Source organism: Tachypleus tridentatus, chromosome 13 (genome assembly GCF_004210375.1).
Source record: "Tachypleus tridentatus isolate NWPU-2018 chromosome 13, ASM421037v1, whole genome shotgun sequence".
Taxonomy (NCBI): Eukaryota; Metazoa; Arthropoda; class Merostomata; order Xiphosura; family Limulidae; genus Tachypleus; species Tachypleus tridentatus.
In genome coordinates this window covers 224,653,759-224,680,196 of record NC_134837.1, presented here as the reverse complement: position 1 = coordinate 224,680,196, position 26,438 = coordinate 224,653,759, and the positions used below count along the sequence as shown (strand labels likewise).

The following is a 26,438-nucleotide window of genomic DNA, read 5'->3' as shown; positions in this document are numbered from 1 at the left end:
GACTATCTAAGATTTTATTTATAATGATTGAGAAGTGACTTCCAAATGGCTTAGTATTCAATCTTTCAGATTATTTCTATTCTACCATTAGAAATATGTTTGTGTGTGATTTAGTTAATGATAAAACATTTGTTTAGATATATTTACTGAGAGAGGACCAAAAAGTTCGGTTTGTGCTGAGGTTAACACCAGAAGAAATTAGGGAGAGGTTAGAAAGATTCAGAGAGTAAGTACAGTTCTCACTATATTTAACATATAATTGATTATTTTCACTGAAGTAATAACTTGGATAAGGGATAATTGATTATTTGCTTCATTCCTGAGAAGTCCTCAGATGATTTTTAAACAGGAAAATTTTAGAAAGAAAGAAATACTCATTTAGAATTAAATGCATTAAATTAATTTCTTGGACATTGTAATAAGAAAATTTCTTGTCATGTGATAGTTGACAAACTATCAAATTATGCTTAATCACATAGTAAAAAAATTGGTTTTACATTTGTTATCTTTGTAGTCAGAGGATGCTTCTTACCAGTCTAGATGGCATCGAAGAAAGGACAATTTATGATGTTAGATCAATAATAACATTTTAAAATACTCAACAGGTTAGCTGTTGTGAGTCATACAACAATGATGGTTGGTATTGTAAAGAAAATTATTAACTCATTTACATTAGTAATAGGTACTAAATACTGAACAATGATATTAACAGAGTGAATGTTGGCTAATATTATTTAAAGTTACCAAATATTTACTGAAATAATTACAGAAACTAATTTATTAATTAACATCAGTGATTGATACTAAGTAGTAATTCATATTAATAACAGAAGCTAAATATTATTAATATCAACAACTTAAACTATATTTCTAACTCTTTTAGCTGTGTTTTAAATTTATCATTTTCCCTCAGAGTCTTGGCTAACATAACGGGAGCCATTGTAAACGTTGATGAGTACAAGTTTCATGAAAACCAGGATGGTTCTGTAGACAAAAAGAAGTAAGTTGTACACCAATAATCTATTCAGTTTTTGTGAATAAAAATCAGTTTCTTCCAGGTGGTATTCTTAGAATAAAATGTAAGTTCAAGATTAATCATAGCAAAAACACATTTTTTGTGTGTTGTTTTTTTCAGAGTGGATGGGATAACCTCGATGGACCAACATATTTATTATTTTTCTTAACTGCTATATTTTCCTGTTCCCTACTGGTACAGCTGTAAGTCTACAGGATTTAGAATGCTAAAAACAGGGGCTACGATTTCCCTCAGTGGACTAGATAGCCCGATACGGTTTTGCTATAAGAAAACATGCATGCTATGTGTTCCACTCTAAAAGTATTAAAAATAAAACAGTGCACTAATTAGTTGTTTAATGTTCTAATTCTCTTACAGTAACTAAAATGTTGGTAGTGTTTTGGATAGCAAAGTAATAAGAGCAATTGCTACAAAGTACACTTAATTAAATCAGTTCATAAATCAATGGTCCCCAACCATTTTGGCCTGTATACAATCTATGCCCCCACTTGGACTTTAATATCATTAATTGTGTTATATTCTTGGTTTTTACTCTGAGCTACCACCTGCCTCAAAGTGATTATTGAGCATTTCAGTTGTACTACGAGCTGCTTAACAATAACATACAGTAAATCTACATTTTTATTCTTCAGGTTATGTCATATTTACAAATGTGATCGATAGTATGATTAATTACTAACAGTTTAACATAGAATATTCTGCTTTTGAAATAAAATTTATCATCAGTGTTACTTGTGTTTGTTTTCTGTCATTTTAAAAGTGAATGTTGAACTGTGCCTGCTTACACGGCATTACACTCGGGAGACAGATGGATAAACAACACAGTTTGCAATATATAGCAGACTCTTTCATGTGTGGGTGCACCAGAGGGGAGCATGTCACCCAAGTTGGGAAATACTAAGTTAAATGTTATTGGTGTCTTATTAATTAATAAAAAGTAAAAACATTTATTCATTGTCATAAAATTATTCCTATTTATATTATCTGATCAAAATCTGTGAGAAAAGCAATAGTTAGGCTTGTGGTTTTTGTAAACAATTTTATTTGACACTACACATCACAGCATGTACCATTGTTATGAGTTAGCCAGATAAAACAAATGTTGTATTGGAAGTGTTTGACTAGCCAATAATATCCTTTTTTACCCCTTGTCAGGAGTGACTTGTACCTTCATTTTGTGAATAAAGAAGATAATACCATAATGGAAGTCACCACTGTCTTATCGTAAGTCTTTTGTAATTGTGTACATTTAAGAGATTACCAAATTAAAATTCAATTATATTTGACTGACAAAATATCTTGTTACCTGAGAAAAATACAAATTGATTTTATAGTGCTATTAGCTCATTGTTTTGAGCTTGCTGCTCTATTGGTTTAAGCCCATAATTGCACTGTTTTTATTATCTTTCCATTGTTCCACAGTTATAAGTGAATCTTTGTTAATTTGTTAGCTTGTTGTTTAATAGTTCATAGTTTGTTATTCAATTGTTGCTTACCTATCTGATGACTTAGCATTGTTAAAAACATTCTACTGTTGCTAATCTGTTACTTATTACAACTTCTTATTTTAATTTTGTTTGCCCATTAATATAGACTTTATATATGATGTGTAGAGCAAAAAATTATACTAAAAATTACATTTATCATATCATCAAAAAAAGACTTTCGTTGTTTTTTTTAAGTATAAATATCGTTTCTCTTCAGACTTGTTGACAAAAACATTGAATTTTTGGATGAGCTCTTCAAAGAATTCAACGTGTTGTACAGTGAGGTATGTTTAGCTCATGTTAACTTGTAACTGCTGTAAAGCTTCATATAATACTTGCATGTAACTTCATTGTGACATTATATTTTTTCTACCTGACTGTGTGCAGAATTTTAATTTTATGTTGTTCTTAGGTAGAATTCCTGTAAGCTTTAAGGCTTATTATACTAAATTGCAATGTATTTTATAAGGTACTGTGGTGTTTTTGAATACTATTTGTATGGCATTAAATATTTTAATTGAATTGTATTCTAATATTTGTTGGATAAAAGCTCCATAGAAGCCATAAGACATCAAGTTATAATAAAATAGTATTTTGGAGACATAGATTTTGTTATAGTTATTTTAATATTGTGTTTTAGACTGGTTCGCAAGGTTTTGTTAATGTTTTCACTGATATTGGCATTTTGATTTAGCCAGAAAGTTTTTAGTTAATAAATGATGTTCTAACAAAGTGTTACAGAATATTGCAGAAGAAACATAATTAAGGTATCTAACTGCCCTTTATAGAGTCGTGTTTTTAATGTATTAAAGTAAATGAGTTACTGATTCAGGAAAGAGTACTGGAAAGGCTTTATAATAACAGTCAATACAACACGAAAGAAATAATTATGATACTGTATTAGATAAATCTGAAACTAAGATTGTAGTTTACATGGTAATTATTTATGATATAATTATGATACTGTATTAGATAAATCTGAAACTAAGATTGTAGTTTACATGGTAATTATTTATGATATAATTATGATACTGTATTAGATAAATCTGAAACTGAGATTGTAGTTTACATGGTAATTATTTATGATATAATTATGATACTGTATTAGATAAATCTGAAACTGAGATTGTAGTTTACATGGTAATTATTTATGATATAATTATGATACTGTAGATAAATCTGAAACTGAGATTGTAGTTTACATGGTAATTATTTATGATATAATTATGATACTGTATTAGATATGAAACTAAGATTGTAGTTTACATGGTAATTATTTATGATATAATTATGATACTGTATTAGATAAATCTGAAACTAAGATTGTAGTTTACATGGTAATTATTTATGTAATGGGTGAACTATTTTAATAGTGAAAATTCTAAAGAGTTACAGTTTAATTATTGAAAGATGGTGAATTCTGCATCAGAAAAAAAAAATTAAAAATTGGTGATAAAATTGCGCTAACTGCAGATGTTTTTTGTTTATTTTCCACATTTCTCTCGATTTGTCCATTGTGGATTCAAAATCAGAGGCTTGTAAATATAATATTTTGGATTTATCTTTTGTCTTCTGCTACTGAGGAAGACATTCATTTAATACTTGAATTGGTTAGTTGGGCTGATGATGAAAGATGGAAGATTATTTGAAACTAAATACATATGAGTGTGTTGTATAATACATCAAAAGTTAGTTTCTTTTGTCATCGTCCAACCCAGCAGGCAAGTTTTGTTATTAACATTTAGAGATATAAATAGGTATAAAACATATATATATGTTTACAAGTACTAATATTATTATTATTATTATTATTATTACTACTACTACCTGGAGTACTCATCTCCTGGATGGAAGTTATGTAAATGCAGCATTAATTGTTATTTTAGGACATGAAAAGTTGCTTCCCTTATATGTAGTTGTAAAGAGTATAAAAAACGCCTATCAAATCTGCAAAACACAACGTGCAAACTTGCATGTATCTCTGCATGGACCCAGTAAACCTTCAGGCCAAATTTGGTGAAGATCCATCAACAGGAGGGTAAAATATTGGTAATAAACACCCATAAAAACTGCAAAACAGAAAATTCAAAATTGAAAATTTGTATCTGTGTTCCCATGGATGAAATGAACCTTCAAGCCAAATTTGGTGAAAATCCATTCACAAGAAGTGAGGTAGTGGTAAAGTAAAAACACCCATAAAAACAGCAAATCTGTATGTGCCTCTGCATGGACCTTATAAACCTCCATATCAATTTTAGTGAAGATCAATCCACATGGTCATACAACAGACAGTACTATAATATTTATGTAGATACAAATAGGTTAATTGAAAGAAAGGTTTTCATATTGATAGGTAGGCAATTTAGTATATACATATTTATTACTGTTTTCAGCCCTCTCAACAAGCCATCCTTCTTGACAGTGTGGATGACCAGGTCCGGGTATGGTTGATAGGATTAGCTGTCTTTTTGGCTATAATGCTAGTGTTAGTAATTTCCTTGTGCCTAATCCAGCGCAGTAGGTATGTTTATTGTTTCTTGAGTGTTTATTTATCAGATTTAGTATTGTTAAAATGAGCAGACATTCATTATATCTTCATATTTATTAGTATCAGAAATGTATGACATCATAGATCCTTTTATTTTTAACAAAAGTTTTCATAATTTTCATCCTTTTAATTTTTAACTATATATATTATATATAACTTAGCAATTGTCTTAAAAATGAAAAGTAATCCAGCAACTGTTATTTTCCTCTGAAAATTATTTTTTAGGTAAGACTTCTTTGGCATAATTCATCTTTACTAATATAAGAACTTACTTTCATGTGAAAACAGTGAAGAAACGCTGCAATACTCTGTAAATTGTGATATCCTGCAGTCAGCCATTATTAACATGTTAAAAAACTTAAGATACAACAAGATATTTAAAACTGAAAAACATAATAGAAAATTAGTGATAAGTGCATGAAGGAAACATCTAATTCTTATGTTTTATAAGTTTGTTATTAAGCACAATACTACATATTGGGCTGTCTTTGCTGTGCCTACCACAGATACCAAGTACTGATTTTTAGCATTATAAACCCTAAGACTTACCATTGAGACACTCGAAGGTGTGTTTTTTCAAATAAAATATATTCTTTATGTTGCATATATTGGCATTTTGGTTAAGATTTAATATGCATAATTAATTCATTGATATTGTGTGTTTTATTATAGGGATTATTTTACTCTTTTTTAAAAATTGCGTATATAGATTTAGGACTAACCTAAATAAGACACTTGTGTTTATGCTTGAAAATATCACTAACAATCAATGTAACCCAGCTTATGAATCAGTGCATACATAAGTACTCATTTAAGATATTTCTGAATCTTGTTAGACTGGTATGTTAAAATAGCTGTAGTATTCATAACATTAAATATTAGTTTTGATCTGTACTTGGTTTCTTTGATCAAAATTTAATGGTAATCCCTAATAATTTTCACATTGGCCCTCATATTGTGTTTATTATTAAAATATTAGTTTAATATTATATCTAATACTGAGATGCAGACAAAGTTTTTAAATCACAATGATATAATACAGTTTTTTTTTTCTGTAATTAGTTTTTTACTAATTAATAATTTTTTTTTAAATTCCAGATATGAGAGACAACTGAAAGCTGCAACTGCGACAGCATTTGGTAAGTAAACTTCATTACCTTGGAATACATCAATCCAGTTAATATTCCTAATAACTTGTGTTAAAAAGTTTGTTTTGAATTTTGCGCAAAGCTACTCAAGGGCTATCTGCGCTAGCCATCCCTAATTTAGCACTGTAAGACTAGAGGGAAGGCAGCTAGTCATCACCACCCACCATCAACTCTTGGGCTACTCTTTTACCAACGAATAGTAGGATTGACTGTCACATTATAATGCTCCCATGGCTGAAAGGGATGAGCATGTTTGGTGCAATGGGGATTCGAATCCGTGACCCTCAGATTACAAGTCGAACACCTTTACCCACCTGGCCATGTGTTAAAAAGTAAAAAGTGTGATTAACATTTACATTTTTAATAATAAAATGTTTAACTTTTTAATTTCACTTGTTTGTTTGTTTTTTCACATTCTACCTGAATATATTTATAATGTCTCCTAATAATTATCACCATGCCTTATAAAATTTCCAATCTGTTTATAAATGGTGAATAATAACATGGTTTGGTTTATTTTTTAGCCAAATAGACATAAATGTTATTTGATGCTGCCACCATCTGATGGCTATATCCACAGTTTTGGCCAAATGCTGGCAATTTCTGCTTGGGTTTAAGGAGTTAAGAATTATAGCAATGAAAAAATTATATTTTTACATAGTATAAAATCTGTGTGAAACAGTTCTGTTTATTAATAATTGTTTCATATTGTAAGTTTAATATCATTGTTCCTTGTTCAATGGCATTGTTTTGGAAAAAAGTGTCACTTTTGAATGCCATAAAATAAGTTTAGAAAGGCAATCTGGTAGTCTTAAATGAAATATGAAATTAAGATAGGAGTGTCTTAAAAAAATGATGTAGGTTTCTCTGTTCAAATGGAATGACATCCATAGTTGCTGACTTAAGGCAAGACAAGCAAAGCAGCTTCCTAGAGGCTCTTGCTTATGTGGATCTACATATATATTTTTACTGAGTGAATTTTTATGATAAAGATGAAAAAGTTGTATAGTTGACTCGTTAACAAAGTAACTCGTCACTCTGTTGTACAGTTTGTCTTTTTCTTTTGCTTACAAAAAAAGTAAAAAATGTTTACACCACCCACAGGATCTCAGGAATCAACTATCAACCGTATCAACATTCCCAACACAAACCAACACTCAGTTGAAGGGTAAGATTTAAAACTTTCCTAAATTAATTATTTGAAAATGTATGATATTTTTTAGTTATATTGCAAAGTTATCTAGCCAAAATATTGTGAAAAGGTCTTAACATTTATTTAGTATTAAAGATAAATGTACTGGCAACAGATGTCAAAAGATTCCTAACAAAATGTAAATAGAACAAATTATCTATGCAAGATTTTACAAATAATTGTCCAGTGTGCCATATGGTCCTTCCTATATCCTTATATTGCTAGGATTGTGCTAAATGTGCCTAAAATTGCCTATATTTAGAGACTTGTTTTATATTTTCATGATTTCAGTAAAAAAATGTTAAAAAGCAAGTAAAATGAATAGAGAGATAGAAACAATTAAACGAAATAAGCTATATAGAAATAGAAAATGTTGAAGATGAAAAGAGACAAAGTTCAAGAGAAATATTTGTGGTACATAAGTCAATGTTATTGGAGTAAGAAAATATTATCTGAAAAAGAGAGAAAGAAAAATGATACATTAACATCTGTATATGATCTGAAATAGGGGAATGAAAAATACAATTAGAAAGGGAGATTTAAAAAAATAATAATTTAATAATTAATGAGTGATAAGTCTACCAGGTCAATAAACAAAAACATTTTAGATCAAAACACTGATCCAGAAAGACAAATGGTGTCAGTACCCCAAGTAAAACCTATCTCACACAGTAAAGACTCGAAGAAATCACCTGGTAGCCAGTCAGGGTCCATTTTCTTTGTAAGTCATTATGATCAAATAAAGAACAAGCAAAATCTAAATGCACATCTTCAAACCTGAAGATTGTGATTAAAGAAATTGAACTTATGAAAAGTTCCCTATAGAAGACGAATTAGCAACACTGGATGTGTTGGAAATACATCTGTAAAAAAAGATATACTAAGTAGCTGTGAGATGTGCTGAACATTGTATAAGTTAAAGATCTAATTAGAAAACCTAAAGAATCTTATTTTAGTGTAGTTTTATATCTTAGATGTGTTTGTAATGAATTAGCAAAGTATTTAAGTTTAACAGTCATATGGCAACAGAGTATTTCAGTTAATAATTTGTTTTATTCTAAGAATCAATTGAATTGTTATAATACATTAGTTTTATTATTACAATTAATGATTTGGACTTCTTTTTCTTATGTAAATTCAGTTGAAAAGTGGTGAGGGGTAGTGGAGACCATTGAAATATCCTGTACTTTTATTTTAGAATTACCTGTATTTTTGTGTCCAAAATGACTTGACACCCTATTATTATATTATTTAATCAATAACATTAGCTTATATAACTGACTATATTATGTAATGGAAATGATATGAGTAACCATGGTATTGATAAACAAAAAGTTTATATAACTGTGTGTTTATATATATATGAAATTGAGTGTTAATGAATAACCAGTAAGTACAAATAACCATGCTTATCTAATTGAATTCTTGGTTTCTATGGTTTTTAATGGTTATAAGAAAATCAAGAGGATGGTGTAACTTAGTTGTTAGTATACCAGACTGAATTTGAGAGTCTATGTTTTGTGCAAAATCATGCTATGAACTTTGAGGGCTGTGTGTGTGTGTGATGAGAGAGATGGTAAAATCCCCTTTACTTTTGTGATTCAAATAAACCAAATGTTACAGTTAGAGGCAGCTAGTGTTGATACTTATGTGAATATCTGAAACAAACAAACACAGAAGATTCTCTTCTTCAGATTATAGACTATGTAGTAATGAATTAAACTAACATTTTTTTTTAAGAAACAATAACAGAAAACAAACTGGGTTTCTGTTCATAAACTTGGTCATTATTTTTTTCAATTTGTAACTTAATTATTACATGAAGGTTTACTGCCAAGTAATATAGTTGTGAATATTCTTTTCTTCTTAGATCAAATCCCATTTGGGTTCACGCAGCGTACGACAACGATTGGTACAAGGATGATGAAAATCTTAGGTAAGTCACACAGTATGATGGTATGTTGTAAAAGAACATGCATAAACCATTGAATTGTGGGAATTATTCTGCATGTTATGTGAGATATTTTTTGTTTTATAATACAGTTTTTGCAAAAAACTAGAAAATTGTTCAAATGATAAATAATGCACATGATTTATTCTAAATTTGAATTCTATAAATAGTATCAGTATTCTTCAGCTTAGAAGCAAGTTAACATGAAGTTAAAAGCAAGTTAAAAAGAATACTGATGCTTTTATGCATGATTTAGACAGTCTTCTTGTTGAACAAACAAAACTCCATAAACCCAATTACTGACACATTGTACAATATTTTAAACAGAATGGATAGCCCCCTAGATTCATTATCAAGAGCTTGAAGAACAAAAAATACAAGAAAAACAAATACAACACTATTTACTACATGGATGTGCAAAGCCAAAGCAAGAAGATCAAATGCACGTCCAAAATGTTCAACACTGTTGTCTTCTGGAAATCTGACAGAACATGTAGATCTTATATTGTCAAAATTAAACAAAGACCATTTCATTACAAACATAAAAGTACTAAACAAATCTACAATGAGAAACTGGAAGACATTTTGTGGAAAAAATCATAAAGGCTAACAAAAATGCACAATGATGTCTTGGTAAAACATTCCAGACATTGAGATGGTTACAGACACATTGACTTAGATAAATATTGGAAAACAAGAAAAATCAAATAACTTGTCTTCGTCTTGATGAAACAATTGGTAAATAGAGACTTGGGCTTGGAAGTCAACATTTTGTGGCTATTGTCAAGTCATTTGTTCTACCAACCACATTACAAGAACCACCAGCCAATCATGTCATTTCTTCTTCAGTCCTTCTAGATACCATGTAGATCCATGAATGTATCTCAGAATGGCTGGTATAGGTATTACCACTTTTATTGACAAGGAGTGAATAAAAGTGTTAATACCCATATCAGCCATTCTGAGATACATTTTTTCCAAGTGGGTTTCTCGTCATCAAGAGACCCATGAATAAAACATTGAAAGCTCAACTGATAACAAAAAACATAAGTATCTTGAAATGCCATCCCTTCCATCTCAGCTACTTTTGTAGATTTGTTCTCCAAGACTTTTATCTGAAGTGTCACTCTAACTTGGCACTTGCTACCCATTTCAGCTTTATTTATTCAATACTGATGCTTATTTTCAACCTTAAGACATGAAAATATGAGATGCTTTCTTGAAGTTCTTTTGTAATGTTACTTTTTTGGAAACGTTTTATAAATTATATGAATTTTATATTTATATCTCAGATTACACTGCACAACAATTTTTTTGAAATGTTTTTGCTGATTGTGACAGGTACCTGGTGGGTATGCACAAATATAGTTTTGGTTTTGTTTCATCACTTAGGAACTCTGAGACATAGACAGTTAACTATTTACTAGCAGTAATGTATTTAATTGCATTTATGTTTCTAATATGCTATTATGTTCAACATAATTAAACGTTTTACTCCTGATTTTCGTTTGTATTCAATGTCCGGTGCATCACGTTGCAGTGTCCAACAGTAGTCAGCAAGCATTGACAGATTCCAGTTGTCCTGATGTCGTTTTTCCATTGTAGCAATGTTCAGTGAAACTGAAGATTTCAATGAAACAGTACATGACGGGGAAATTTGGATGTGATTTTAGTGATCAACAGCCAAAACCTATAAGGAACACCCAACAGTGTTCAAGAAGCAAAAACTTTGTTGTGCAGTGTTACCATTAATATATATTCATAAAAATCATAAAAGACTTTTTTACTTTAATAAAATTACCTTGCAGATCACAGTTGAAACATAATTGATGTTTATAATATTTCAGCTATGACAAAATAAAAATCACTGTTATAAAACAATACCAATCACCTCCTTGGGTTCTTTGTTATGCAAATAAGATATATTCTGAACTACCATTTTAATAAGTAATATGGTTCCAACAAACAGTAAGCCCTGACACATTTTTTTCTTGCTTTTCTTGGGCATTTGTATTGTTTGGAACCACTTGAGAGAGTGTTCATCCAATGGGATTAAAAAGTCTGGGAAACGTTTAAACTGCCGTATTCAATCAGTTTCCTCTTCTCCAAGGCATGTTTTGACCAATTTAGTATGGTAAAGGTAAACAATAGACTGAAGACATCCCAATGAATTGTAGGATGTTGGTCTTTGTAATGTGTTTACATGTAAAGGTTGATAGGTTTACTGTTGCTTATTCCTTTCACTTCATACTTCTGTTTTTCTGTATCTTTATGACAATGTGGTTGGATCTAGCTTCAGGTGAGCAGTGTATTGATATAATATCCATTCTGGCTGTTCACACATCGATATAATATCCATTCTGGCTGTTCACACATTGATATAATATGCAGTTGAATTTAATGCAGCTTCAAAGTAGCTATACACAAGATAGAATTTATAGAATAGATATCTGTTGTTCACTTGAGTTGTAGATTACCATCTGAATTGTTCTTGAGTCCAGGCAACAGTAACATTGATTTGAAGTAATTCTAAATTCTAGTAATAAAGCTTTGAGACACTTGTAACCATTTCTACAAGTGCCTAGAGGAAGAATCATGAGAGGGTAATTTCCCCTCTTACATTTCACACAAAATTGCATGTATTATGATGTAAACTTAACACAGTAGTTAAACTAAACATTTTTAGTAATTTTTTATTAAGACTGTAAATTTCTGTTTGGGTTTAAGCACACATAACAACATTCGTTTAGTCTGTTCACTTTCACTATAAAAGCTGATCCCCTACATGCATGTTTTGTCCCCCCCTCCAAATATTTCTGTGAGTGCCTCTATGGCCATTTTTAAACAGTCCACTATGATTGGTCAATTTATTTTGATTTGTCTCGTGACTTTCCACATTAGTGTAGAATCTAAAAGTCTTTATGTAAATCTAGTCCTAATTTATAAAGAATTTGAAACACAAGTCAATGATTTATGTTGTGAAGTAAAACAAGAAAACTGAGGCAACATCTGGGGTTGTATTTTATTGTGTTGTATTTCAGGAAACGTTTATAAAACGTTTGTTTTTCTTCATAAATACTGGAACTAAGTATGGAAACAAACCACATCCACAGCCTAGAGAATATTTGTACCGAAAATTTGTGTATGCCAAGCTATGGCTGTGAGGGTTACATTAGCTGTTTTTATGTTCAAGATATTCTTTGACCATATTTGATGTATGCTTGGAATCATTTTATTTCTGGAAGCTGAAGCCCCATCCTATAAGTTCCTGTGGAAATGACAGATTTAATTAGAATTGCATGTACTTTTCAGTTGTCAAGGTACCAACATTTTATGTAGATCGCTGACACCAATGGCTTGCATGTAAACTCAAACTTGTACAGGTCCCTCCTGACATATCACATTGTAGATGTTGTAAATTAAGTATGATACTCTTTGAACAAACAGGCAGAAAGTTGCCAGATAATTTACACTTGAATTTTCATATGTAAAGGGCATACTTATCCAGCTTTACCCATTTCAGTATTGTGGTCCAATAACATTTAAAATGTTTTTGATTGGTTACCACTTTTCAACACTGATTTTTGAAACCACTAAGACCACATTGTTCTAATATGTATCTTACTGTCCTGCAGGTAAAGAGGACTTATGCTTTACCCATTTCAGTACTGTGGTCCAATAACATTTGAAATATTTTTGGTTGGTTACCACTTTTCAACACTAGTTTTTGAGACCACTTTGTTCTTAAATGTATCTTACTGTCCTGGAGGTAACATTCACATCTTTATTTACAACAAGATATTTACTTGACCTGCATCTGTCTTGTTAAGAAATATTTACTATAATATTTGAAAAGTTTTATTTTCGATATTAATGATTTCTGTTCTTAATAATTCTATGTGCCATATTCAGCTCCTACTAAAATATGGGTGGCGACGACTAGCTGCCTTCCGTCTAGTCTTCTACTGCTAAATTACGGACAGTTAGCGCAGATAGCCCTGGAATAGCTTTGCGCGAAATTCAAAAACAAAAAAACAAAACAAACTAAAATATGGATAAGTTAAAACTTTGACGTCTGAGAGCGTGACGTAAATCATACCAATACTACTGCCTGACGTAACTAAGTGATTAACGCTAGTTTTGGTTTTAAATTGTACAAGCCGCGAAGGGGCTTGAGAGATAATCATGTTGTTTCTCTTCATCCTCACACGCGGAATTAAGGTTTGGTTCTACTGGGAATGAATATTAATAACATATATAAGATAACTGCCTGTTATTTTATATGCGTAATATGGTTGTGGTACTTTATGATTGGTTGGATGACAACCAATTAAGTTTAATTTATCAACACGTGCCTGTATTCTGGTATAATTCATTTTCATGGAGTGGCATTCTCGTAGTATTTGGTTTTTATACCTTTCTTTTAATTCACCTTTTTCATAATTTTTGTATGTTTTTAATTTACTCTAGATGTTATTATTTTAGTGCGTTTATTTTTGCCCAATTACATTTTGATCTTGGTGATAAAATATTTTTAAAAAGCACTTAGCGTTTATTTGCTTTCTTATGTGGATTTAATTGTACAGTCATAGATCGTTGAATGATTCTCTTGACGAAAACGTCGTTGAATCACCTCCTGATACGTCAAGCAGTGGCTCCCCCTTTAGACCCACTCTGGGACGAGGATTTGGAAATCAGGGCTTGCGAGGCCACATTTATGCACGTCCAACGAAACCATCTCTCCCTACTCCTCAGAATATCACTGTACCAGAACCATCAGATGCGTCATCTGGTCAGGCGTCAGATACAACAGCTGACAGTCAAGAACATAACAATTTGAACAGGACGCACCGGGACGACAGATTCCGGAAACACGTCATTCTTCCTTCCAGCTTGGAAACATCAGAATTATAGCTTAAAAATATTCTAAAACAAACCAGTACTTGTAGTAGAAACTGTTTTTGTTTTTTATTATCATACGTATATAACAACAGCAAATGCAGCCACTCATGCTCACCACTAAAAACTTAGGTAGTGAATTTGGTATCAAGGATTGTGTTAAAGAGAAGCACGTTAGAGGGAGCTTCAATTTTACATGGACCTAGAGCATGTTTACTGTAATAAATGTACAGATAAAGGATCTGGTTTGAGGTGCTTCGCCGTATTAAGTTCAAGGCGACATATTTTAAAGTAACAACATCATTAAAATTTCACTTATACGTTGTTTGGGTTGACGAAAATGTTCATACATATATATATATATATATATATATATTTGGGTTTTATGCATTGTATTTCATGTTTTCATACGGCATTCCGTCCAGTGAAACGTTTCTGGTAATTTACCATTTTGTATGAACTTTTTACAAAAGTAATTTTTGATGTTTCTACTTTTTTACTACTATGAAAGCCGAATATTGACTTTCTCTCTCCTTTTGTGATAAAACGTTTCGTCCTTTGCCATACGCCCAGCGACATCTAGTGGACGAAATATTAAAATATATGGTGTACCCGATCAGTCCTGAAATTAGTGTGCAATGAAAATGTAATACACGACTTTATCAGCGCATGATTAGGCAATCATAGCTTTTACTTTCTAAAATACACTACAGCAGTCTGAATATTTGGTCATGTTTTTGAATAATCAATTTCAATCCAACTTTTCAAGAGATATCGATTGTCAGGACGTCTGCCATTTCGAGATTAATTACAACTAAATTTGAAATCTTATAATAATTTGTTTCAGAAAGCTTGTCGTGCTTTGCTTGAAGTGTTTATTTGGGTGCTGAATATATCATAAAAATATTTCACGAATTTGTTTGTTGCGCCAATAGCTTATGTACATCTTAAACTTCTGTTAAAGTTTACAACATTGCCGACTATTGGCGAGAAAAAGCAAATGTTAAAAGTTTCAAGTCCAAGAATGATCTCTCAAAAACTATAACCAATCATGTGCATGGTTATTCGGCATGAATAATCAGTTTTAGTGAAATAATCGTAATTAATCAAAGGAAATATCTATACGTGTCTCTGTGATAATATTGTTGACATAATTTGTATGCGAATGTTATAAAGAATCCAATAGGAAAAAGAAAATCGCGAAATACCCGTAAAAATATTAGAAAGAAAATTAACGAAATTTCTATTATTACTATTATCAATATTTTTCGTTTCTTTATAAATAGGAGCCATATTATAATATAACCTTTCACGTTAACTATACTACGAGGAATGAAAAAATATATAAAATATCGTGTATTATAATACATGGCGTAATTTTATGCAATAGAAAGCTGGACAAAGTTCCCGACTTTACCGTTACTTTTTTGTCTCTCGGAGGAATAAACTTAGGTTTTACAATTACTTTCCTTACGAACAAATATATTTAAGTTGAATTTAAGAAGAAAATATGTTATTTTTGTAATTAGATAATAAATATAAAGACTAGGCCTATTTTACTAGAAAATGTTTGGTAATATGACATTTTGTATAAAGTTGTTTTAGGATAGGGTTAAGCCGTTGAAATGAAAGGGAAATAAACTGTAAGGAAATTGACACGCGCGAAAACGTCATGTTACTCCAGGGGCATGTCCCTTAATGAGATGTAGTAAAATGACATTTTCAGCGATCATGAACCGACAGTTTTTTTGCACACGTCTTTTACTTCATAGTCGAGCATCACGTTCATAAAAAGTTTCATGTCACTCAGTCTGTTATTTAAAGCATTGCATGTATTTTAATTGTATGGATTTTCGGTTCCTCACGTTTTACGTTATCGTGTAATATTTTCGTGGGTTTATTGAAACGAACATAATAAAAAGGCTTGCCACTGTTGTTTACCTGTCATTTTGTTTCGCACAAATTACAATAGAGCATGTAATCACAGCGTCAGCAGGTAAAAAACTAAATCTAGTGAAGATGAGGTCGGAGAGAAGTGCAGTAACCCCTCAGGAAAAAGGGAACTTTCTTTATTAATTCAGCACACAGACATACACACATACCTTTGTATATAACATCTTTGATTTAGACTTTGACTCCCCCTTCAAGATATTTCTGTGAACGCTCATGATTCAGGATGTGAAATTTTCACGGTAGTTTCAAAAATATCAGTTGTTCTTGTAAAGTACATTTGTTTTTCAAGAGAACATTGTCTCATTGAAAAAAAAACGTACTTAAAATTAAATTCCCCACAATACATGAAGTAAATATGCTATTCAAAATGTATCATGGGTTAGATGTGTTTTTTTCTTATTGCAGAGCCACATCCGGCTATCTGCTATGTCTACTGAAGGGAAATGAACCCCTGATTTTAGCGTTGTTAATCCAAAGACTTACCGCTTTCCAAGCGGGGGACTCATGGGTTAGAAACAGAATGTTTATCATGATTATTTTGTTTGAGTAAAAATAAAGCACGAGAATCTGTTATTTTATTTTGTTATTATGCACAAAGGGCTATCTGTGCTCTGCCCATCACGGGTATCGAAACCCGGTTTCTAGCAGAATAAGTCTGTAGACATACCACTGGGAGCTTTATTCTTATGATTCATCACTTCAGAAGAAAAAGAATTAAAGATTTAGCCACATGAAAAGACTGAGAAAGGTATGAAAAATCTGGCACCGTTTCTCTCTAAACGAAAAAACAAAAATATTTGCACATTGTATTAATATGAAATTTCCGTCAGTTTCCTTATAAACGGTGTCACTTTTTATGTGCAATTTTTCATAACCAGATAGTTTTCCGTTGACGTTGTGGTTCACGTGACCCGTACCGAGAACAACAACACTAGCTTGTTAGTTCTCGAGTTCTTGTGAATGACAGTGAGGTTAGTTTAAATAATAAATAAGTAGGTTATGTTAATCTTACTTACAAATCTTATTAATACATGGCTTGAATAAAATTGAGAACATTTATATATATATATCGTCTAGATCAATGCTATGTCGTATCTCAGCCAGTGTGATTAACCCTAATATTTTGCGAAAGGCCCCGTCGGCATTCAATATGATATATGTAGTGTGGTTAACATATTATAACATATTACCCTTTATTTTCACTCGCGTATTTTTGTTTGTTTGATTAGAATTACGGGGGTGACTTTTAATGTACCATTTTTATCTCCCGGTACCCTTATCATTTGACGCCCTGAGCTTTGTGAAATGCTCCCAAAAACTTTCCACCTTTTAGTTTAAACTAAACTGTTTAGTAGAATGGGAGAGAAAAACTTTGTTGGCGTTAGTCTGATGAAAAGTCCGAAAAACCAAGAAGAACGCTTCTGATGACTACATCTGCCTTTGAAGTTTTGGCTACAGAAGTATCCAATTTTCTCTTATTAAATTTATTGCTGAAACAAAAAGACAAACACACATACAAATGTTTAAAATAAAGTAATTACACAAACTGCCACAACATAACGAGATTCTATTGTTGGATGACGTTTCAAAAAACTTCATGATGAGGTAACATTTGACATCGAGGTTTCCAGAAAAACATACGAACCCGCGTGGTACTTAGTAACCAATAAGATAACTCGAATCGTCAAGCCTGGTGTCAGCTTACAGCAGACTTCTCTCGCCGCTTTGGTGCAGCCATACAAGGCTGAGATCTAGCGCTGATCACCATGCCGGTCATCTTATACCATGTGGAGGCTAGTCCACCTTGCCGGTCAGTCCGCATGCTGGCCAAACAGATAGGATTGAACATGCAGCTTAAGGCTGTTGACTTGCAAACTGGGGAACAAAATAAACCCGAATTTTTGAAGGTAGGTCTTTTACTTTGTCAGACGTGATTACCCTCAAGTTGCTGTCATGTCATCGCTGCTAGTGATGTATGTCTATATATTAAATAACTTTTTATTATCATTCTTGTCCTTCACATGTTTATTGAAACTGACACATCTCATTACAGTATTGTGATGGTGATATGAGTTTGTATTTTATTATGGCATCAAATGGAGTTATTTTCACTAATGAATACAGCGTTGAAAAAAGCCAGTATACATTTACCTACTTTAAAAAATGCTAATAGAATGGACTAGAAGTTACGTTAATGGCTAGTATGTAACTTGGTAATGAAAAGACATTAATGGCTGCCATTAGCCTGGTGATAAAGATATTAATAAATAATGTTAAAATATTGCATGCTAAAAGCCTTTCGCTTCTTACAGTATATACTGTAGATATCGCAAACTGGATATTTTTCATCGTACAACGTATTAGTGGAAAGACTGGTTCCTAATTTTATGAAACAGATTGTAGGAAACTTGTGATTTTTACCCTTACCAGATGTTTTAAGACTATATTTAGTCCTTCAGATACTGTTCTCAACGCATGCTTCCCGTGAAACCAACCATTCAGTTAAACACTAGAGCTGCAGCGACGACATTGTTTAAATACTTACGTATAACAAACGATTATTTATTTAAGATATATATTGACTCTTCCCATTCACACCATAATCAATGGTCTATATATTTCAACACAAGATATGTCACAAATGATACACACCAGTATATCAGTGATGTATATGCTTTTAGTAATACAACACATTTAAAAACAAAGTTACCAGATGTTGTCCTGGTAGTTAAATAATGGGAAACGAAATTAGACATAACTATGCTTTAACTGTGGAGTTTCTCTCCTCGCCAGTTACTTCATGTGCTGTGTAAGCCTCCGGTCAGGTTAGGCTTGGCTAGTTATTAACGTCTTGAAGTGTGAATTCGAGGGTATATGGTTTGCGTTCCTTTCTGAAGACTCAGAATGATCAAACAATTTCCACTGTCATTGTTGAGTCATTAAAAGATATCTTAGAAACAAGAGGAGTGATGCTATGGAATGGCCAGATCAATCACCTGATGTCAATCCCAATGAAAATTTATGGGTTGAGTTAAACCGATTAACAAACGATAGCAAGCCAAACACGGAAGATGAATTTTTTTGAAGTGCTCAAAGAAGGATGGCAACCAATCACTCAGAAATATCTACACAAACCCATTGAAAACATGTCACATCGATGTAAAGCAGTACTGAAATTCAAGGGAATGCCGACTAAATGTTAACTTGTGAAATTGGTTTGTGTTATTTTAAGTTTCATTTTTACGTTCGGTTATTGCAGAGAAACTTGTATGATCATTTTGTAGGCTAACTGGAATAAGATCTAAGAAATTACGACAAGTGCAAAACACTTTGTATGATAATAAGTCATGAAAAGTTCAGATATTTACGAAAGCCAGTGTTAAAATTAGGCTTTGGGATCATATTTAAACATATTTCATCGATTGCATTCTAATAGCATATAGTTTTACATATTTTTTCTGTTATCTAATAAATAATAGCCATAAAACAGTCCTTATCCAAATCCTCTCGAACTTCTTTGGGTTTTGTGTATACCACACCTCAAAGAACAATGTGGCGCTTTGATTGTGGAATTTATCAAAAGGTTGTCGACTGTCCCACATGTGCAAAGACTATCAATGGCAGAGTGTCCTACAGTTGTTATGGAGTACATATTTTGGTCTTTCGCGATTACTTCAGAGGAGTGTGTGTGTTTTCTTATAGCAAGGCCACATCGGGCATATCTTCTGAGTTCACCGAAAGGAATCGAACCCCTGATTTTAACGTTGTAAATCCGGAGACTTACCGTTATACCAGCAGAGGACTTTCAGAGAAGTCGATTCAGTTTGGCTCATTTACACGGTTATCAAACATAAAAGTGTCATCTAGTTAAAATACAGCAGGTTCTGAGAATCCTTTGTAGAGGGTGATTTCGAATACAAACAGCAAAATTGTAAAACACACTCAACTGTATAAATACGCAAAAAATTATTTACAATCGGTGTGTGAGAGCCTTTAATTCATTGACTAGGTTTTAGTTTCGTTGTTGAGGACATAGCTGCTAGTTCACAAAGTATGGGGTTTGTTGCTTCTACACAGGACAAAAACAACGCCAAGAATAGTAACGATACCCCACTTTCAAGTCAGAATGACAAGATCTTCGTGCAGTATTCCTGAGTCCTTAGATTACTACGTCATTAATCATTCCTATTGTACATATTCAAACGATAAACCAGCCTACTCATGCTAATTTGTACAAGTCTCTGTAGCAGCTCTCAGAATGAGTATGACCACACTTCAGGAGGTCATGACAGAAATATGGCTAAGCAAATATAAGTCTAACAAAACAACATTTGCACAATGTAACCTTTTTGTAAGGTAGAGGCTAAGTACAAGTATATATCTTATGTTTGTCAGATTCAAAGGAGCAATACCAACTACATGCAAAACAACTGCTCAAAAACGACTAGAAAATACCCAAATAAAGATGTGAGACTTGACAACGTCACAGCTCTTTGATTTTGATTATTGTGTAATTATGGGGTCTTCATGTTTTTACATAATAAGCTATTCGACCTGCCTAAAATACCTGTCTTACTTAAATGTTTGATTTACTCTCGTATATTGACAAACACGCCTTCACTGTTAGACACTAATTTGAGAGAACTGTTGGCCCATTTTAAGCCATTTCTGAGACTATATAGTTCCACCCTGTAACAAAGGCTTCCTCCCGTATCTCCAATGTTTGTGGCTTGTTTTTTGATTCCTCAAAGTGAAAAATGTAACACTTTCGACATTATTAAAATGAAACGCCACCTTGAATGAGCATAAGGCATCCCTATTAAAAACCTGTAATAAACCAAACGAACCTTACTCCTTTCCAAAAATTAAGTTAATGAAAACACATTACCTTTCTCTTACTCTTGTTTCCAGTAGCTCAGTGATAAGTGTGAAAGCTTATAATGCAAAAAAACTGGTTTCTTTTTCTCATAGTGGGCACACCACAGACTGCCCGTTGTGTAAGTTTGTGCTTAACAAAATTATCTTATTGTTAACAATTCATATTAAACATTCATATCTTCAACAAAAAAAATCATCTTATTGTCAACAATTCACATTAAGCATTTATATTTTTAACATTACCTATAACTGTTATAATTATTTTGTATGTTATTGTGGGTTTTTTATATCAAGTGTACTTCAAGAATAACGAATTATATTTCGAAAAGTTCGTTGTTTCTTTCATCTCGCGCAAAGCTACACAAGGGCTATCTGCGCTAGCCCTTCTTAATTTAGCAGTGTAAGACTAGAGGGAAGGCAGCTAGACATCACCACCCGCCGCCAACTCTTGGACTACTCTTTTACCAACGAATAGTGGAATTGACCGTGGTTAAGGCATTCAACTCGTAATCTGAGGGTCACGGGTTCGAATCCCCGTCGTACCAAACATGCTCGACCTTTCAGTCGTGGGGACGTTATAATGTTACACTCAATCCCACTATTCATTGGTAAAAGAGTAGCCTAAAAAGGCAGATAGCCCTTGTGTAGCTTTGTGCGAAATTCCAAAAACAAACAAACATCCTCTTGTTAATTAAACAGCATTATTTGTATGTCAAGTACATCACATGAACACCGTTATTTAGATCCCGAAACATAACAGACCATTTATCTAAGTTATAAAACTCGACATCAAGAACTTGTAGAATCTTATTTCTGCTTGATATATATTTACTGTTAAGCAACAAAAAACTAAACAACAGGCTAGCTGCCTTCTGTCCATCACGAGTATCGAAACGCTTCTTTTAATGTTTTACCGCTTAATCACCAAACAGTGATTAAATATTTAATGATACAGCTAACATTTCTTCATTAAGAACCAAATATCAAACATTTTTGCCAAACTATATGTTTACCTGGGGTTCCACTAGAAAAATAACTCTCTTAGCCACTGTGGCTAAACAAAGTAATTTTCTTTTAGCCACAGTGACAGTTGTTTAGCCACAATTTTAGGTCGCAAAAACTGTGTGGTGCATGACTTTTAATATGCATCAATTCAATCCAGTAAAAAATAGTTGTAATTATGTGAAAATCTATAAGACATTAAGTTTTGTACTATTTTTTATTCCCCAGCAATCTTCCCCGCTAAAAACAAAACAAACAAAATAATAAAATAAACATGATATAGAGGAAAATAAAGAGATATATTTCTCAAAATAACACAGAATAAAAAAATGACTTAAAATTAGAATACGGTAGCATGACTAGTAAGTAGATAATTCCAATGGCAGCTCTTCAGCCAAATCATTCTCAACAGAAGATGTGGTAGAAGTTGACACTTGAAGTTCCGAAGCACATTTCTTCAACAGGGAATGGTACCCACGTCTGTCTTTGTGAGTGACCCAGTATCTGAATACAGAGTCGAAGTTAAAATGATCTAAAGGTTTGGACTCCATGGATAAGTTCAGTAACATTTCTGTCTTGGCCACAGACAGACTGCTCCTGGCATCTGTTTTGATGCTGTTGTACCTGCTAATTCCCCGCTCACAGTCAACAGATGTAACTGGAATTATTAATCCAATTACTGCTAGCTGAGACAGATTTGGAAAAGTTTGACGGGTCTGATGGATGTATTCCTTGTATAAGCTCTTCATGTTTCTGTTTTTGTGAGCATCCTGTTCCATTATGTTCCTTAGTAGCAGCTATTCAGTCAGTGCCTCATCCTCACTGACGAAAGGAGAGAAGTGCTGGATGAGTTTCTTCAGATCATCCTCATCAGGTACTGCTATGCTGTGACATGGGGTAAATATTGAAAAAATGACATGATGTTAGTGGCTGGGAATGCTACTTGTAGTCTTATGACCACCTCTTCAACAAATGACTCAGCAGCTGATCTGTACTTTTCACGTTGTTTATCAGTATCTTTGTCATGGCCTCTGTAAGAAGTGTAACCACTGGCATCAGGAGCTTGTGGGAGTTCCTTCAGTGCAGTCTGTGTGTAAGGATCAAGGATGTGTACCACTGACTGAATTGACAGAATTGACCCATCAATAATTGCTTTAGCCTGATCATAAGATACATCAGCTCTATATAGAGATTTTGACAAAAATCCAAGAATGCTAACAGCGTCAGCCAAAAAATGTGTCATCATGACAAAGCTGTAACATGACATTGTTGGACTAGACCATGTAGCAAGGCTCGGCCTGGATTACCACTGCTACGACCTGCAGGCAGTTTATCACAGATGCAATACAGTTGACTTGTGCTTGGACAGAATCATTAAAGGAGAGCCATTGTGTGAAGAACACTTGTTTGATTTTGTTGCTTTTCTCTCCATGCAATGCTTTGCTCTCTTCCAGAACTCGACACAACTTGGAAGAATATTTCAGGCTTTTTGCAAACTGGTTCAAAACTGAAATGTACTTCACAAGGTATGGCACCTGGTTTGCTGCCTTTTCAGCTGCCAACTGTAATCTGTGTGCCAAACAGTGGCTTGTTATTATCCAGGGGCATTCCTCCCTAAATTTTGTAGCCCACCTGTTTTTATTCTCACCATGACATTTGCACCATCAGTTGCAAGTCCAACGAAGTCAACATCAAACAATCCTAGATTTGCCATGATTGAACGCATTGTGTTATAGATATAATCAGCCCCAGTGTTAGTCAGCTCACGCACAGCAAGGAATCGACTTGTAACCTCACCTAATGATGAAAGATACTTCATATAAGTTATCAGTAAGGAGGTGTTTCCTGCATCAGTTGCTTCATCTGCTTCAAGAGCAAAAAATGAGAAAGGCGATGCCCGAAAATCTGCTTGCATTTCATCCTGAACTACATTATTTAGGGCACTGTACATATCATCCAGAGACTGGCTGTGGGTGTATATGAAGCTCTCTGTTCCACTTTGTGACTGAGTCTGTAGTTTCTTTAGAGAGGTCACTCCCTGTTAAAAATATATAAGAACTTGTGTTTTGAAATAAGACCACCAATCAAAGTAATAAACAAAGATATTTGGAAGAGTTGGCTAGCTACTTAATTTTTGCTAGATATTTTCAAGATGTTTCATTTTTAGAAAATTGTCAAATTGCCTTTTGTTTTAAGAAAATACTGTAGAAAACAGAAAGTATCTTATTAATACTAGAATGAAGAATATTCTTACATTGAATACTTGTAGTGAAAGGAGGGAATGAAACTTCACAGTTGGAGTGGCTTCCTTTGCTTGTACAAGTAATGTGGCCATCTGTGTCTGAATGGCACCTATACACCCCACATACAAGCAGTTGACATGTCCTTCTTAGAAACTTGTGATGCTACTGCACTTCGATGATCTTCTGACCGTGCATGCTTCAACAAGTCGTATTTTTAGCCTTAGTAGCAGTTTTCCCAGTGGTAGCATAAATATTTGTCTTCTTGCTGTCCCTGCATAATTTGCAATGAAATGTATTTTGTTGGGAAACATATTCCAGCCAAGGAAACGGAGAAAACCAAGTTTCTTTAACAACTCTGTGAAAATCACAGGTATATTTGTTTTTCACACCGACAGTCTGATCACTACTGCAAGCTTCAGTTTCTTCAGAGCTGTCTTTTCTTTTGGAAGTGGATTTTCCACCATCAGTTAATGTTGTTGCTTCGACAAAAAGCTTGGTATATCTAACTGTTTAGACGTCTTTTTATCTGATCTAGGAGTTGTCATGATCTCAATTCAAACACATATCAAACGAAACTTGGGATTTTCACTGTGATATAAACCATATGTTGGTTTGACAAAACTAAGGTTTACTCTGATTACTGTTTGTGTTCCACGAGCAGAATCAAACATGTAGCATAAGAAATGAAAATAAAAGAAATCATTAGCACAGCTGAGTAATAATTTTTTAAAAAATTTAACTTGTTAGTTGTCATATCCCTAAAATTATAAAAATGCATATATAAAGAAAATATAGATTACAGTCAGTGGTAGTTTTTAAAGACGTTTCTTGTTTCTTCAACTGGCTGGAGGGCGCCTCTGGTCATTTGTCATCATTGATAGCATGGATGGCGATAAAAACCACGAAAGCTGTTCAAGACCGATACTTGAGCAGAATAAATAAAGGAAAACCATCCAAGACCGAAAAATTATCTTTCGCCACTGTGGCGAAACCAACACTAGATTTATTAGCCACAGGCTGTTTCTTTTCGCCAATGGCGATGTGACTAATGGCTAGCGGAAGCCTAGGTTTACTTTGTAAATAAATTGTCGTGTGACGTATTTCATATCTGATACTAAAAAAAATTGGATCATACTATAAGTATAGTAACCCATAATTACTTAATATTTTAAGGTGTTTTTTTAATGCAAAAATACTTTTAGATTTAAAGCCCCCACCAGTGGCACAGTGATATGTCTGCAGAATCGCACTGTGATACCCATGGTGGGCAGAGCACAGATTATCCGTTGTATAGCTGTGTATTTATTTCGAAACAAACATTTAATTTGGCATGATATTAAATGTCTGTTGTTTTTTTTAAAGAAGCATGCAAACTATTCCCTCAAACATTGTAGCATGCATTACCTCGCCTCTATCAGAATGGAGTTAGTTTAAACACTTTTATAGATATGCTGAACGAAAGTAATGTCTTTATATAATTAATTAATCATAACTCTTTTTAATTAATAGAGTCAGACTGTTCATTCATCATCTGTTAATATTTACTCTGCACATTGGATTGACCCAAACTACTTAAACAGTTTAGAGTGATTATTTATATTTTAAACTTCCTAAGAAGTTTTAACGTAAAAATATAGTCCGAGTTCCTTGCTAGTGTGGAATTTGAAAATTATCGTGTTCTCTGTTACCTTTGAAGGGAGAACACTTTAATTTACCAAATATTTCGAGCATTTTCATGCTTAGATGCATTTGGTATGCATATGATGTAATAAGTGCAGTTAAACCAGTTTTGTATGTTGAAGTATTGTTCTCAGGCTAATTACACTTATTTGGTTATAACTTTTTATTGGTGTTATTGGGTTTTCCCATGAAACTAGTCTTTATAGAAGGTTTTATTTTTGTACAATTATACCCTCTGGTGACATCAGCCATGTAAAGGCTCAGAAATACCTGGAGGCCCTGTCCTTCCTATTTTATCCTATGGGATGACCCAAGGAGGGCAAGTGAACTCTGATTTTACTTTAATGCCTATAGATTGGTTAGTTCTTCGAGTCTAGGTCAGATTCACCTGAGACATATAATTGAGTTAAACCTAAAATAA

General features: G+C 32.9%; 1 protein-coding gene and 1 pseudogene across 2 annotated transcripts in view; both read left to right on the top strand.

Annotated features, from left to right (window-relative positions):
* LOC143240913 (cadherin-23-like) overlaps positions 1 to 16,196 on the top strand; it is a 77,567-nt pseudogene extending 61,371 nt beyond the window's left edge. Inside the window, exons 29-37 of the transcript XR_013022030.1 lie at positions 138 to 226; positions 914 to 1,000; positions 2,192 to 2,260; positions 2,741 to 2,807; positions 4,917 to 5,044; positions 6,170 to 6,210; positions 7,324 to 7,387; positions 9,282 to 9,347; positions 13,949 to 16,196. The product of XR_013022030.1 is annotated as a cadherin-23-like (transcript). The remainder of the gene's footprint in view (positions 1 to 137; positions 227 to 913; positions 1,001 to 2,191; positions 2,261 to 2,740; positions 2,808 to 4,916; positions 5,045 to 6,169; positions 6,211 to 7,323; positions 7,388 to 9,281; positions 9,348 to 13,948) is intronic.
* Positions 16,197 to 17,919: 1,723 nt separating this feature from the next.
* The window catches only part of LOC143236471 (uncharacterized), a 38,430-nt gene continuing 29,911 nt past the window's right edge, over positions 17,920 to 26,438 (top strand). The window contains exon 1 of the mRNA XM_076474757.1: positions 17,920 to 18,121. Coding sequence (XP_076330872.1) covers positions 17,981 to 18,121 — 141 coding nt within the window. The 5' untranslated portion in view covers positions 17,920 to 17,980. The remainder of the gene's footprint in view (positions 18,122 to 26,438) is intronic.